The 16,646-nt window shown below is 41.5% G+C and overlaps 1 protein-coding gene across 1 annotated transcript; it reads right to left on the reverse strand.

Moving 5' to 3' along the window:
• Positions 1–55: 55 nt before the first annotated feature.
• LOC109882466 (dnaJ homolog subfamily B member 6) lies at positions 56–11,755 on the reverse strand. The gene is made up of 9 exons (XM_031805360.1): positions 11,372–11,755; positions 6,745–6,835; positions 3,803–3,912; positions 2,230–2,286; positions 2,000–2,116; positions 1,732–1,833; positions 1,369–1,504; positions 1,170–1,240; positions 56–950 (listed from the first exon to the last, which is right to left on the reverse strand). Exons 2-9 carry the CDS (start codon positions 6,807–6,809, stop codon positions 514–516), a joined length of 1,095 nt encoding a protein of 364 aa, XP_031661220.1. The 5' UTR covers positions 6,810–6,835; positions 11,372–11,755; the 3' UTR covers positions 56–513.
• Positions 11,756–16,646: the final 4,891 nt, after the last annotated feature.

The raw sequence follows: 16,646 nt of genomic DNA on the forward strand, positions 1-16,646 counted from the left end.
AAAATTACAGGCCTCTCTCATCTTTTTAAGTGGGAGAACTTGCACAATTGGTGGCTGACTAAATACTTTTTTGTACCACTGTAAAAAAAGAATCATAATAAGGCCCGAGGAGGTATGGTATATGGCCAATATACCACGGCTAAGGGCTGTTCCTAAGCACAACGCATCGCGGAGTTCCTGGATACAGCCATTAGCCGTGGTATATTGGCCATATACCACAAACCGCCAAGGTGCCTTATTGCTATTATAAACTGGTTACCAACGTAATTTGTAAAAAAAAAAACTGTGGTATACGGTCTGATATACCACGGCTGTCAGCCAATCAGCATTTAGGGGTCAAACGAACCAGTTTATAATATACAGTATACTTTATGATGGTCATTGTCAGCATAACACCAGAGTAGAACTGAGACCAGTGGTCTCCTGTCTGTCCTCTGCCCTGAGCATCACACTCACTCACTCACTCACACACACAAACACACACACTATACAATCAACACACACACCATAAACTTAACACACCACACAGCACCACTTATTTGTCATTTTTACATTGCTGCTGCTGGTGGTTTTAGCAGCAGGATCCCCAATGCCTCTCTGCTCCTGGAGGTGTGTAGGAGGCTCTGGGACCCCCTCTGGTAGCTCCCTGTGGATCAGCGGAGATGGGCTGCTGTGTGGTGACATATAGGCCATCTGGAGATCTTCCTTCTCCTGAAGATCTTCCTTCTCCTCCTCACTGGGGACGCCAGGGTAGGAGGCTGAGCTGAAGGAGCGCTGGGCCATAGACCGGGGGCCGGAGATGGGGCTGGGTCGGTGTGGATGGGTCTGGAGCTCCACTGGTACCATCCTCTCTGCCTGCTGCTGGAGGTGTTGCCTGGCTGTGGCTTGACTAGGGGCCGGTTGGTCTGTCTTGCTGAGCTCTCGAGACAAAGCCAACTCATCCTCCACACCTGGGGGTCAGGAGGGGGTCAGGAGGGGGACAGGAGGGGGTCAGGAGGGGGTCAGGAGGGGAACAAGAGGGGAACAAAGGGGGTCATGAGGGGGTTATGAAGGGGACAGGAGGGGGTCATGAAGGGGTCAGGAGGGAGAATAACACAGACACATTCCTGTCAGAACAGTTGGAAGGGGACTGGATGAGGTAAGGGATCGATACAGAGTGGATGGATTACCATTGATGAGCACCGTCTTCAAGACCCCGTCTTCCACGATCTCTGTTCTCTCCTGACCATTTTCTTTGATCCTGTCAGATCAAGAACAGTGATCATCCACATTATCATCACATTTTGGGAAGCAAGTTAAGAGAAGATTCCCTAAAACAGTTCAGTGGCCATACAGAAAACAGAGAAAGAGAGAGAACAGAGAACTGACTTCTTAGTGGTGGTGCTTTTGCCGTTGATGACGCGCGTAGAAGTGGAGACAGACTTGAAATTCCCCATCCTTCCTCCAATACGGTCCATCCCATTCATTCCACCCATGGAGGACGAGAAAGAGGTGAAGTCATGCACTGTGAAAGACGGGGGGGCGGGGGGTGACCGGTCAGAATGGAACTAACGAACTAATCAGTGAATGGAGCTGATATAAATGTATTATTACCATGTTGTTATCGGTTGTGACTCAAATTACATACTGTTCACTTATATAGTGTACTATTATGTGCCCTGGTTGAAAGTAGTGCACTACATAGCTTACAGGGTGCCATTTTTGGGGACACAAACGTTGTTTATTACTGACCTCCAGCGGAGGGGAAGGAGGAGAACCGACTGGGGCCGAGCCTGGAAGTGCCAGGATGTCCATGGAAGCCACTGTGCATCCCTCTTCCAAAGGCAACGTCGTCTGGGAGTCAAAACAAGGAGGTAGTGAGACAGGAAGAGGAAGAAGTGTATGAACTGCTGAGATTCCCAGACGGACTGGTTTCCCCGGGTCAGAGATAGCCTTGACTAAGAAGCACATGAAGACATAGGATACTGTTTAAGGACCGTAGTTTATTGGTCAGCCCCACCGAAGAAATTGGCGAAAGGATCCTGGCCTCTGAAGAATTCCTGAAACACTTCCTCGGGACTGCGGAATGTGAAGGTGAACCCTGGGAAATCTTCCGGAGCAGGATGACTACTTGAGCCTGGAGGGAGGGATAAATAAATACATGTTGATTGATAATTATGGACACTACCAACATGGCTGATCAAAAACAGAATAGAACACAAAACCCCAAGAGATAGAACAGAGAGATACCTGTGTTGTTGGGCATTCTGTCTTTGCCATAGGTATCATACGCCTTTGATTTGCTTCCTGTAAAGATAAGGCCATATTATCTGACTGTTATCACAAACTTCTTCGGGATCGGTGTCCCTTACACGCAACGGTTGAGCTAACGTAGGCTAATGCGATTAGCATGAGGTTGAGCTAACGTAGGCTAATGCGATTAGCATGAGGTTGAGCTAACGTAGGCTAATGCGATTAGCATGAGGTTGAGCTAACGTAGGCTAATGCGATTAGCATGAGGTTGAGCTAACGTAGGCTAATGCGATTAGCATGAGGTTGAGCTAACGTAGGCTAATGCGATTAGCATGAGGTTGAGCTAACGTAGGCTAATGCGATTAGCATGAGGTTGAGCTAACGTAGGCTAATGCGATTAGCATGAGGTTGAGCTAACGTAGGCTAATGCGATTAGCATGAGGTTGTAAGTAACAAAGAACATTTCCAAGGACATAGACATATCTGATATAAATTCTTGTTAACCTTTTGCGTGTAGGGGGCAGTATTTTCGTTTTTGGCTAAAAAACGTACCCATTTGAAACGGCCTATTTCTCCACCCCAGAAACTAGAATATGCATATAATTGTCAGATTAGGATAGAAAACACTGTAAGTTTCCAAAACTGTCAAAATATTGTCTGTGAGTTTAACAGAACTGATATTGCAGGCGAAAGCCTGAGGAAAATCCAATCAGGAAGTGCCTAGCATAGCATAACATTATGTACACTATCGACAAATTTACACAAACGCTTGGATTGCTTTCGCTGTAAAGCATAATTTCCAAATCTGAGACGACAGGTGGATTAACAAAAGGCTAAACTGTGTTTTGCAAAATTGCACTTGTGATTTCATGAATATGAATATTTTTAGTAATATTATTTGACTGTGGCGCTATGCTATTCAGCGGTTGCTGATGACAATTATCCCACTACCGGGATGGGTAGCGTCAACAAGTTAATCTAACTGCACTGTCCAATTTACAGTAGCTATTAGAGTGAAAGAATACCATGCTATTGTTTGAGGAGAGTGCACAAATTTGAACATGAAAAGTTATTAATGAACAAATTAGGCACATTTGGGAAGTCTTGATACAAAAATGTTAACATAAACGCAATGGTTCATTGGATCAGCCTAATACTTTTCACATACATTGCTGCCATCTAGTGGTCCACATCCAAATTTCACCTGGGCTGGAATAATACATTATGGCCTTTCTCTTGCATTTCAAAGATAATGGAACAAAAAAAATACAAAAGAACGGTTGCTTTTTTCTTTGTATTATCTTTTATCTGATCTAATGTGTTATATTCTCCTACATTCCTTTCACAGTTCCACAAATGTCAACGTGTTTCCTTTCAAATGGTACCAAGAATATGCATATCCTTGCTTCAGGGCCTGAGCTACAGGCAATTAGATAAGGGTATGTCATTCGAGGCACAAAAAAAAATGAAAAAAGGGGCGGAGCCTTAAGAGGTTTAAAGTCCAAGGAAGAGTAGAGAAAGGGCAATAATTAAGTTATTAACAGATGTAACAGGTGGTGGTATCTCTTACGGTCTGACAGAACTTCATAGGCCTCAGCCAGCTCCTTAAACTTCCTCTCCGCCTCCTCTTTGTTGTCTGGGTTCTTGTCCGGGTGCCATCGCAGAGCCTGCTTCCTGTACCTTCACATTAGAGTAGATACAGTTTATTATCTCATTCAATAACTTTCCCACACAGCAACATCTTCAAAACTGTTGACAAAACTTATATTAGCTGCCTTTAACCTTCTACTGCAGTGGGCTAAATCAGGGTCACACAGAGTGTTTCTTGGTAGTCATAAACAAATCTACGTTGACACAAAAGTATATACCTCACACACATTGTTATGGGCTTAAATTTTACCTTTATTTAACCAGACAAGTCAGTTAAGAACAAATTCTTATTTTCAATGACAGCCTAGGAACAGTGGGTTAACTGCCTGTTCAGGGGCAGAATGACAGGTACCTTGTCAGCTCGGGGGTTTGAACTTGCAACCTTGCGGTTACTAGTCCAACGCTCTAACCACTAGGCTACCCTGCCGCCCCAAATAACCGAAGAAACTTGTACTATGTTAGATATGGAGTTGAAATGTATTACATTTTGAGTTTGCTTCCCAATGTTACACTTTATAAACATCACAGAGCACTGAAATAAAACACAACCGTTTCACATAGAAACACCAGATTGTCTGCGTATTTTTTATTTATTTTTATTCTAATTATGAGATTATGAAAAATATGAATAACATTCCACCCCTGAGGCCTCTAAGTCATTTGACTGCAGGAATGGGCTACATGTACTGTATGTAATTGTCTGCATCCTCTTATTTCAAGAGGCAAAGTTCGACAACAACACGATTCCTTTTTGGAAGGGACAGCGAGCAGAGGACAAGTGAGGTAAAGACTACAGAAAATAAACATGTTTTTTTTAACAAAGAATACTATAGATTATAGAAAACTATAGAATACCATAGAAGACTATAGATAACTATAGACTATAGAAAACTATAGAATACCATAGAAGACTATAGATAACTATAGACTATAGAAAACTATAGAATACCATAGAAGACTATAGATAACTATAGAAACTATTAAAACAACTATAGAATACCATAGAAGACTATAGATAACTATAGATACTATTTAAAAAACTATAGAAGACCATAGAAAACTATTTAAAAAATGATAGAATACTATAGAATACTATAGAAAACTAAAATATATAGAAGACTACAGAAGAATATAGAAAAGTATAAATAACTTTAGAAAACTATAATACTGTATACAGAAGACTACAGGAAACTATAGATTATATAAGACTATAGAAAATTAGAGAAAGCTATAGAGGACTATAGAAGACCATAGAAGACTGTAGAAAACTAATTTTTTTTAACTATAGACGACTATAGAAAACTATAGAAAACCACAGAAAACTATATAAGACTATATAAGACTATAGAAAACCATAGAAAACTAAGATATATAGAAGACCAGAAGACTATAGAAGACTATATAAAACTATATACGACTATATAAAACTATATAAAACTATAGAAGACTATATAAGACTACAGAAGACTATATAAAACTATAGAAGACTGTATAAAACTGTAGAAGACTATATAAGACTATAGAAAACCATAGAAAACTATAGGAGACTATATAAGACTATAGAAAACCATAGAAAACTATAGGAGACTATATAAGACTATAGAAAACCATAGAAGACTATAGAACACTATAGAACACTATAGAAGACTATATATGACTATATAAGAATATAGAACACTATAGAACACTATAGAAGACTATAGAAGACTATAGAACACTATAGAAGACTATAGAACACTATAGAAGACTATATATGACTATATAAGAATATAGAACACTATAGAAGACTATAGAACACTATAGAAGGCTATAGAACACTATAGAAGACTATAGAACACTATAGAAGACTATAGAACACTATAGAAGACTATAGAACACTATAGAAGACTATAGAAGTCTATATACGACTATATAAGAATATAGAACCCTATTGTATCAAGAATGGTCCACCACCCAAAGGGTATCCAGCCAACTTGAAACAACTGTGGGAAGCATTAGAGTCAACATGGGCCAGCATCCCTGTGGAACGCTTTCGAAGCCTTGTAGAGTCAACATGGGCCAGCATCCCTGTGGAACGCTTTCGAAGCCTTGTAGAGTCAACATGGGCCAGCATCCCTGTGGAACGCTTTCGAAGCCTTGTAGAGTCAACATGGGCCAGCATCCCTGTGGAACGCTTTCAAAACCTTGTAGAGTCAACATGGGCCAGCATCCCTGTGGAACGCTTTCGAAGCCTTGTAGAGTCAACATGGGCCAGCACCCCTGTGGAACGCTTTCAACACCTTGTAGAGTCAACATGGGCCAGCATCCCTGTGGAACGCTTTCAACACCTTGTAGAGTCAACATGGGCCAGCATCCCTGTGGAACGCTTTCAACACCTTGTAGAGTCAACATGGACCAGCATCCCTGTGGAACGCTTTGGACACCTTGTAGAGCTAACATGGACCAGCATCCCTGTGGAACGCTTTAGACACCTTGTAGAGCCAACATGGACCAGCATCCCTGTGGAACGCTTTCAACACCTTGTAGAGCCAACATGGACCAGCATCCCTGTGGAACGCTTTCAACACCTTGTAGAGTCCATGGACCCGACGAATTGAGGCTGTTCTGAGGGGAAAAGGGGTTCCAACTCAATATTAGAAAAGTGTTGTTAATGTTTTTATCACTCAGCATAAGTCCAGTACCTCTATCAGTCAGTGTGGTTGAGCTTTCAATAGCTACTGTAGAGGTACACAGATGAACCACACAAGGCTAATAGTTAGCCTGGGAGATGATGTCTCATGAAGCCCTACATAGGCCTATTTTGGAGTGGAAAGAGACAGATTATAGCGTAGGATGAGTCCTTGTCACCGGTCCTGTACTTACGCCTTCTTAATGTCCTCCGGAGAGGCGCTTCGTGACACACCCAGAACATCATAATAATCCGTCATGTCTTCTTCACTGATTTCACGGCCAACTGTTGACAACAACAACAACAACACAAGTCTCATCAATGGGAGATATGCACAACAATACTTCTCAACAGATCTTTTTGAAGCCTCATGGCATCTTATCTTGTGGCATAATCGATTAACCAATCCAACTGCTTTATTCGTTTAGTAGAACTGTGTTAACCCTATCATAACCCAGCCTTTGTGGTTCTATAATCATACTGTTTATTGTAGTTGTTGACATTTTTTTTTGTCTTTGTAAATAAATAAAAAATATATTTTATTTTTATTTCACCTTTATTTAACCAGGTAAGCTAGTTGAGAACAAGTTCTCATTTACAATTGCGACCTGGCCAAGATAAAGCAAAGCAGTTCGACACATACAATGACACAGAGTTACACATGGAGTAAAACAAACATACAGTCAATAATACAGTATAAATAAGTCTATATACAATGTGAGCAAATGAGGTGAGAAGGGAGGTAAAGGCAAAAAAAGGCCATAGTGGCAAAGTAAATACAATATAGCAAGTAAAACACTGGAATGGTAGATTTGCAGTGGAAGAATGTGCAAAGTAGAAATAAAATAATGGGGTGCAAAGGAGCAAAATTAATTAATTAATTAATTAAATACAGTAGGGAAAGAGGTAGTTGTTTGGGCTAAATTATAGGTGGGCTATGTACAGGTGCAGTAATCTGTGAGCTGCTCTGACAGTTGGTGCTTAAAGCTAGTGAGGGAGATAAGTGTTTCCAGTTTCAGAGATTTTTGTAGTTTGTTCCAGTCATTGGCAGCAGAGAACTGGAAGGAGAGGCGGCCAAAGAAAGAATTGGTTTTGGGGGTGACTAGAGAGATATACCTGCTGGAGCGTGTGCTACAGGTGGGAGATGCTATGGTGACCAGCGAGCTGAGATAAGGGGGGACTTTACCTAGCAGGGTCTTGTAGATGACATGGAGCCAGTGGGTTTGGCGACGAGTATGAAGCGAGGGCCAGCCAACGAGAGCGTACAGGTTGCAATGGTGGGTAGTATATGGGGCTTTGGTGACAAAACGGATTGCACTGTGATAGACTGCATCCAATTTGTTGAGTAGGGTATTGGAGGCTATTTTGTAAATGACATCGCCGAAGTCGAGGATTGGTAGGATGGTCAGTTTTACAAGGGTATGTTTTGCAGCATGAGTGAAGGATGCTTTGTTGCGAAATAGGAAGCCAATTCTAGATTTAACTTTGGATTGTAGATGTTTGATATGGGTCTGGAAGGAGAGTTTACAGTCTAACCAGACACAAGTATTTGTAGTTGTCCATGTATTCTAAGTCAGAGTAGTGATGTTGGACAGGTGGGCAGGTGCAGGTAGCGATCGGTTGAAGAGCATGGATTTAGTTTTACTTGTATTTAAGAGCAATTGGAGGCCACGGAAGGAGAGTTGTATGGCATTGAAGCTTGCCTGGAGGGTTATTAACACAGTGTGTTATTTGACACACTAAACTCTATCAGAGAAGTAGTTGGTGAACTAGGCGAGGCAATCATTTGAGAAACCAAGGCTGTCGAGTCTGCCGATTAGGATGTGGTGATTGACAGAGTCGAAAGCCTTGGCCAGATCAATGAATGCAGCTGCACAGTAATGTTTCTTATCGATGGCGGTTACGATATTGTTTAGGACCTTGAGCGTGGCTGAGGTGCACCCATGACCAGCTCTGAAACCAGATTGCATAGCAGAGAAGGTATGGTGAGATTCGAAATGGTCGGTAATCTGTTTGTTGACTTGGCTTTCGAAGACCTTGGAAAGGCATGGTAGGATAGATTTAGGTCTGTAGCAATTTGGGTCAAGAGGGGGATGACCGCAGCTGCTTTCCAATCTTTGGGAAACTCAGACGACACGAAAGAGAGGTTGAACAGGCTAGTAATAGGGGTGGCAACAATTTCGGCAGATAATTTTAGAAAGAAAGGGTCCAGATTGTCTAGCCCGGCTGATTTGTAGGGGTCCAGATTTTGCAGCTCTTTCAGAACATCAGCTGACTGGATTTGGGAGAAGGAGAAATGGGGAAGGCTTGGGCGAGTTGCTGTGGGGGGTGCAGTGCTGTTGACCAGGGTAGGAGTAGCCAGGTGGAAAGCATGGCCAGCCGTAGAAAAATGCTTATTGAAATTCTCAATTATGGTGGATTTATCAGTGGTGACAGTGTTTTCTATCTTCAGTGCAGTGGGCAGCTGGGAGGAGGTGTTCTTATTCTCCATGGACTTTACAGTGTCCCAGAACTTTTTTGAGTTAGTGTTGCAGGAAGCAAATTTCTATCAACAACAAAAAAATCTATCAAAAGTAGAGAACTTTCCAGACCATGAGTGGTCTTGTTTCACTACATGTAATGAGGTCACGAAGAAGGGGTCCTTACCCTGCTAATTCCTGATTCATTCAGGATTTTAGACAAATCTGCATAGAGGTCACCAAATCTCAAAAAAAAAAAATTTAGGAATCACAGTTTTGAGAGAAATATTCTTTCAAATCAGAGAGTTCTATTGCAAGAAACTACATAAGATAATTTAATATTCATTATTCACAGTTTTTTAAACACTTTTTTAGAGGATTTGTAATGAAGATGCTTTGCTGTAGAGAAGGTCATTTCCTGTGGAGAAGGTCATTTCCTGTGGAGAAGGTCATTTCCGGGAATTGAGCTGACATGGAAATTAATATTATAAAAAATATCTAGAAAATTCAAAAAGCAAATCTTTAACTTTTAGAAAATCCCCCAAAATGTCATTTTTAAGCTCTTTTTTTAAAACTATAAAATAATGTTGTTTCCCTGCAGGACGAGGATTGTCCCATCTTACAAAACTCTCTGACTCTCTGCCAGCCAAGTTCTTCCACACCGATCTCAACAAACCATTTCTGTATGGACCTTGCTTTGTGCACGGGGGAATTGTCATGCTGGAACAGGAAAGGGCCTTCCCCAAACTGTTGCCACAAAGTTGGAAGCACAGAATCGGCTAGAATGTCATTGTTAGCGTTAAGATTTCCCTTCATTGGAACTAAGGGGTCCAAACCATGAAAGACAGCCCCAGAACATTATTCCTCCTCCACCAAACTTTACAGTCGGCACTATGCATTCGGGAAGGTAGTGTTCTCCTAGCATCCGGCAAACCCAGATTTGTCCATCGGACTGCCAGATGGTGAAGCGTGATTCATCACTCCAGAGAACGAGTTTCCACTGCTCCAGAGTCCAATGACTGAGTTTTAAACCATTCCAGCCGACACTTGGCATCACACATGGTGATCTTAGTCTTGTGTGAGGCTGCTCGATCATGGAAACTCATTTTATGAAGCTCCTGGCGAACAGTTATTGTGCTGACGTTATTTCTAGAGGCAGTTTGGAACTCGGTAGTGAGTGTTTTAACCGAGGACAGACCATTTTTACGCGGTATGTGCTTCAGCACTAGGCTGTCCAGTTCTGTGAGCTTGTGTGGCCTACCACTTCGCGGGCGGAGCCGTTGTTGCTCCTAGATGTTTCCACCTCACAATATTAGCACTTACAGTTGACCGGGGCAGCTCCAGCAAGGCAGAGATTTGACGGTGTCACGTTGAAAGTCACTGAGCTCTTCAGTATGTGCCATTCTACTGCCAGTGTTTGTCTATGGAGATTGCATGGCTGTGTGCTTGATTGTCTACACCTGTCAGCAACGAGTGTGGCTGAAATAGCTGAATCCACTAATTGGAAGGAGTGTCCACATACTGCTGGACATGTTGTGTAAAACAGGATAACTTGTTAATGGCACAATCAGTGATGATTACTGCTGTTCAATGGTCATTCCAAATCAACCATTACATTCTTTTCTTTTTTTTTAAACAATGCCTTATGAGCTTAGTTAGCTGTAGTCTAGTTGTATTACCGTATTAATACACTGTCAGTGGGCCACTAGTCTAGTTGTATTACCGTGTTAATACACTGTTAGTGGGCCACTAGTCTAGTTGTATTACCGTACACTGTTAATGTTTTGCTTTCAACTGGTGGGATATGACTCATGAAGTAATGTATTAATTGACAATGACTATGGATATCATTGAGAACGGAGCGTCCTGTAGCCCGGTCAATCTATTCAGCACCAACAAAAGAAACCCCGGACCGCGGGGCATGTAAGGTAATGTTGGACCGTCCACGGGTATAACCCACTGATATTGGCCATATACTCTGAGCTCTCTGGAAGCCGGATACAATATTATTTGGTTATTTCCAACTCGATCTCCCGAGACCTGACTTCCGACAACTGCCACCAACACACACACCCGCACACACTCACACACACACACACAGCGTCGGCAGCCAGCCGGAGTGTGTTTCAGACTAGACACAATGTTTTAAGCCGTGGACACATTGTAACTAAATATTGCCTAATATGGTAAGCATGTAGGCTATGGGCTACGGCATTGGAATGGCAATGTTGTGTTTTGGACTGAACCGAAAGACAAAGTCCACTGCTGTTGGTAGTCAATATCATTTGGCGGAAAGTCCAAAGCAACAAAAATAGGCCTACGCATAAATGGATAATGGGTATTAATGAATAAACTACTGTACCTTTTTTTAGGAGTAACAGCGAATGCTTTCCGTCTCTGTCTCTTCTTAAAATGGAAATGAATTATTGTGGAGAGCTTCTGGAATGCAGTTCGTGACAGGTGGTCCACGGAATAATATAATTCGGTATACCTAAAGGGCTATTATATATTTATGTAACGTTATGAGTTGCCCGTTTTTCTCGGTGCCCTGCTACCGGCACCATAACTCCGCAATCCCCGTTACTTCTACAGTTTGCTCTTTTCTTGTCTTACGTCCCAGTGACCACGTCACAAACAGCTGAGGCGGAGAGAGGGGAGACTGAGAAGATCTAGAACATGTCAGTGTTCTGGAACGTCAAGTCGCCCTTCCCTGTACGCCTGTTGCATTGTGATGAACATGATCGCTTTCATTTTAGACTAGAGTGTATTTATAGTGGTTTGAAATGAATTTAGAGCTAGCTATATGTGCTTCCATAAATCATTAAGCTATATATAAAAAAGGTTTTGTTCAATGGTTTATTGGAGCTATATAGCGGGTCAAAGTACAACACTTCCAGAACCTTATCCTTAAAAGCAGGCAGCTCTAAATCAAATCAAACTGTATTGGTCACATACACATATTTAACAGATGTTATTGCTGGTGTAGTGAAATGCTTTTGTTCCTAACTCCAACAGTGGAGTAGTATCTAACTAAATGCTTTTGTTCCTAACTCCAACAGTGGAGTAGTATCTAACTAAATGCTTTTGTTCCTAACTCCAACAGTGGAGTAGTATCTAACATTTCACAACAATACACACATCTAAAAGTAAAAGAATGGAATTAAGAAATATGTAAATATTAGGACGAGCAATGTTGGAGTGGCATTGACTACAATACAGTAGAACAGAATACAGTATATACATATGAGATGAGTAAATACAGTAGAACAGAATACAGTATATACATATGAGATGAGTAAATACAGTAGAACATAATACAGTATATACATATGAGATGAGTTAAGCAGTATGTAAACATTATTAAAGTGACCAGTGTTCCATTATTAAAGTGACCAGTGTTCCATTATTAAAGTGACCAGGGTTCCATTATTAAAGTGACCAGTGTTCCATTATTATAGTGACCAGTGTTCCATTATTAAAGTGACCAGTGTTCCATTATTAAAGTGACCAGGGTTCCATTATTAAAGTGACCAGGGTTCCATTATTAAAGTGACCAGTGTTCCATTATTAAAGTGACCAGTGTTCCATTATTAAAGAGGCCAGTGTTCCATTATTAAAGTGACCAGTGTTCCATTATTAAAGTGACCAGTGTTCCATTATTAAAGTGACTAGTTTTACATTATTAAAGTGACCAGTGTTCCATTATTAAAGTGACCAGTGTTCCATTATTAAAGTGACCAGTGTTCCATTATTAAAGTGACCAGTGTTCCATTATTAAAGAGACTAGTTTCACATTATTAAAGTGACCAGTGTTCCATTATTAAAGTGACCAGTGTTCCATTATTAAAGTGACCAGTGTTCCATTATTAAAGTGACCAGTGTTCCATTATTAAAGTGACCAGTGTTCCATTATTAAAGTGGCCAGTGTTCCATTATTAAAGTGACCAGTGTTCCATTATTAAAGTGACCAGTGTTCCATTATTAAAGTGGCCAGTGTTCCATTATTAAAGTGACCAGTGTTCCATTATTAAAGTGACCAGTGTTCCATTATTAAAGAGACTAGTTTCACATTATTAAAGTGACCAGTGTTCCATTATTAAAGTGACCAGTGATTCCATTATTAAAGTGGCCAGTGTTCCATTATTAAAGTGACCAGTGTTCCATTATTAAAGTGACCAGTGTTCCATTATTAAAGTGACCAGTGTTCCATTATTAAAGTGACCAGTGTTCCATTATTAAAGTGACCAGTGTTCCATTATTTAAGTGGCCAGTGTTCCATTATTAAAGTGGCCAGTGGTTCCATTATTAAAGTGACCAGTGTTCCATTATTTAAGTGGCCAGTGTTCCATTATTTAAGTGACCAGTGTTCCATTATTTAAGTGACCAGTGTTCCATTATTTAAGTGACCAGTGTTCCATTATTAAAGTAGCCAGTGTTCCATTATTTAAGTGACCAGTGTTCCATTATTTAAGTGATTCCATGTCTCTGTACATGGGGCTGCAGCATCTAAGGTTCAGGGTTGAGTAACCGGGTGGTAGCCCGTTAGTGATTGCACTAGCCTTTAGCTCAGTGCGAGTGTTGCTTGTAATCAATGGCTTCTGGTTGGTATATGTACGTTTGTTTGGTCACTGGTCACTTTGGGGACAACGTTTTCGATGCACTTAATGAAGCTAGTGACTGATGTGGTAAACTCCTCAATCCCATTGGATGAGTCCCCGTAATATATTCGCGTCTGTGCTAGGGAAACAGTCCTGTAGCTTAGCATCTGTTTCATTGGACCACTTCTGTATTTTTTTTTTCACCTTTATTTAACCAGGTAGGCAAGTTGAGAACAAGTTCTCATTTACAATTGCGACCTGGCCAAGATAAAGCAAAGCAGTTCGACACATACAACGACACAGAGTTACACATGGAGTAAAACAAACATACAGTCAATATTACAGTATAAACAGGTCTATATACGATGTGAGTAAATGAGGTGAGATAAGGGAGGTAAAGGCAAAAAAAGGCCATGGTGGCAAAGTAAATACAATATAGCAAGTTAATAATAATAATAATAATAAGCACTGGAATAGTAGATTTGCAGTGGAAGAATGTGCAAAGTAGAGATAGAAATAATGGGGTGCAAAGGAGCAAAATAAATAAATACATTAGGGGGAGAGGTAGTTGTTTGGGCTAAATTATAGATGGGCTATGTACAGGTGCAGTAATCTGTGAGCTGCTCTGACAGCTGGTGCTTAAAGCTAGTGAGGGGGATAAGTGTTTCCAGTTTCCAGTATTGAGCGCTTCCCTGGTACTTCCTATTTGAGTTTTTTTTTTTTGTAAGCAGGAATGAGGAGGAGTTATGGTCAGATTTGACAAATGGAGGGCGAGGGAGAGCTCTGAATGTGTCTCTGTGTGTGGAATACAGATGATCTAGAGTTTTTTTGTCTCTCGTTGCACAGGTGACATTAGGTAATTTTCCTTCATTAAAATCGCTGGCCACTAGGAGCGCCGCCTATGAATTAGTGTTTTCTTGTTTGCTTATTGCCTTATACAGCTGGTTGAGTCCGGTCTTAGTGCTAGCATTTGGTTTGTGGTTGTAAATAGGCAACAACCTAAAAATATAGATGAAAACTCTCTTGGTAACTAGATTCAGCCGCGGGCCAATTTTTTTCTTGGGCGGATGGTCGGGGGCAGGAACATAATCAAGAAATAAGGCCCTTAGCCGTGGTATATTGGCCATATACAACAAACCCCCAAGGTGCCTTATTGCTATTATAAACTGGTTACCAACGTAATTAGAACCATAAAAACTACGGTCTGATATACCACGGGTGTCATCCAATCAGCATTCAGGGCTTGTTAACAAAGATAACCCCCCCCCCCCCTTAAGCTTACTGCCGTTCTGTTCTGCCAATGTATAGGAAAACCAGCTAGAATATACTAGAAAAAAAGTTACTTATCAGAAATCCCGCTATACCCTCCGACGAACCATCGAACAGGTAAAGCATCAATACAGGACTAACATCTACGCCAACTACACTGGCTCTGACGCGAGCTGCTCAGTGACGCAAGCCTACCAGACGAGAAAAAAATCCCTCTCTGACACTCGTCAGATATAGCGACTGCTCGGGCCTCAATCCGCAAGGATCTACAGAGGGTTGTGCGTACGGCCCAGTACATCACTGGGGCCAAGCTTCTTACCACCCAGGACCTCTATACCAGGCGGTGTCAGAGGAAGGCCCTAAAATTTGTCAAAGAATCCAGCCACCCTGGTCATAGACTGTTCTCTCTTGTTACCGCACGGTAAGCAGTACCGGAGTGCCGAGTCTAGGTCCCAAGCCATCAGACTGCTGAACAGCTTCTACCCCCAAGCCATCAGACTGCTGAACAGCTTCTACCCCCAAGCCATCAGACTGCTGAACAGCTTCTACCCCCAAGCCATCAGACTGCTGAACAGCTTCTACCCCCAAGCCATCAGACTGCTGAACAGCTTCTATCCCCAAGCCATCAGACTGCTGAACAACTTCTACCCCCAAGCCATCAGACTGCTGAACAGCTTCTATCCCCAAGCCATCAGACTGCTGAACAGCTTCTATCCCCAACCCATCAGACTGCTGAACAGCTTCTATCCCCAAGCCATCAGACTGCTGAACAGCTAATCAAATGGCTACTTCCCGGAATATTTTCATTGACCCCCCCCCCCCTGCTCCCCTGTTTTTTTATGCTTCTGCTACTCGCTGTTTATTATCTATGCATAACTACTTTGCCACTACCTACATGTATCCATTACGTGCGGATATATTATGCACAACCAGAATAATAGACACATGTGCCGTGTTTAGGAAACCCTGCTCTAGAACTTCCACTTTTGACCTTTTTCCCAGAGTTCCTAGTGTGTCTTAAAAGCACCAACAGGATACATGGTCACAATAAGACTCCGTGATGTAGGCTACATGACCGTCATGAAACGACAGATGAGAACCTCTGTGAATTCCCGCTGAGCTTCTAATTTAGAAGTCATTTCCCTGCAACAATTGCTTGTTTTCCATTTCGTATGCTCAAAACCCAAGCCCTCTCTCTGTAGGCTTTAGGCCTCACGACTTCCTCAGTTTATTTTCCTTAGACGGACTTGAAAGCCAGATCAGTGATTATTGCAACAACCAAAAAAAGCAGGTTAAACTATTTTGATAAAATAATTGAATTATTAGTGGGTCTTGTGGTTGTGGAAGGCTTATATTTAGCCTAGGTATAATTTCACAAGTCCTGATTTCATTAGATCATTCCTGACTGTTTGAAATGCAGTGTATTGAAACTTAATTTTAAATTCTGTCACGACTTCCGCCGAAGTCGGTCCCTCTTCTTGTTCGGGCGGTCGAAGTCACCAACCTTCTAGCCATCACTGATCCTCTTTTCATTTTCCTTTGGTTTTGTCTTGTCTTGTATCTCACCTGGTTCCAATCTCATCCATTGCATGTTGTGTATTTAACCCTCTGTTTCCCTTCATTGTCTTTGTCTGTGATTGTTTGTTTGTAAGCATTGCGCAAGATATGTTCTGGTGTGCGACGGGTTTTTTACCCACTTGTATTATTTTGTATATTTTGGTTTTCAGAGTTTTTGAGCACTTATTAAAACGGCTCTGTTTTATACCAAGT

The sequence above is a fragment of the Oncorhynchus kisutch genome, linkage group LG26 (assembly GCF_002021735.2).
Source record: "Oncorhynchus kisutch isolate 150728-3 linkage group LG26, Okis_V2, whole genome shotgun sequence".
NCBI classification, from domain to species: Eukaryota; Metazoa; Chordata; class Actinopteri; order Salmoniformes; family Salmonidae; genus Oncorhynchus; species Oncorhynchus kisutch.

What these genes read in the sequence shown, in the direction of transcription:
- LOC109882466 (XM_031805360.1), bottom strand. Translation starts at nt 6,809, where the DNA reads ATGACGGATTATTATGATGTTCTGGGTGTGTCACGAAGCGCCTCTCCG. An exon ending in CAGAATGCCCAACAACACAG is followed by an intron (nt 2,117 to 2,229) that starts GTATCTCTCTGT and finishes CCCTCCCTCCAG; the next exon opens with GCTCAAGTAGTCATCCTGCT. An exon ending in TCCTTTCGCCAATTTCTTCG is followed by an intron (nt 1,834 to 1,999) that starts GTGGGGCTGACC and finishes TTTGACTCCCAG; the next exon opens with ACGACGTTGCCTTTGGAAGA.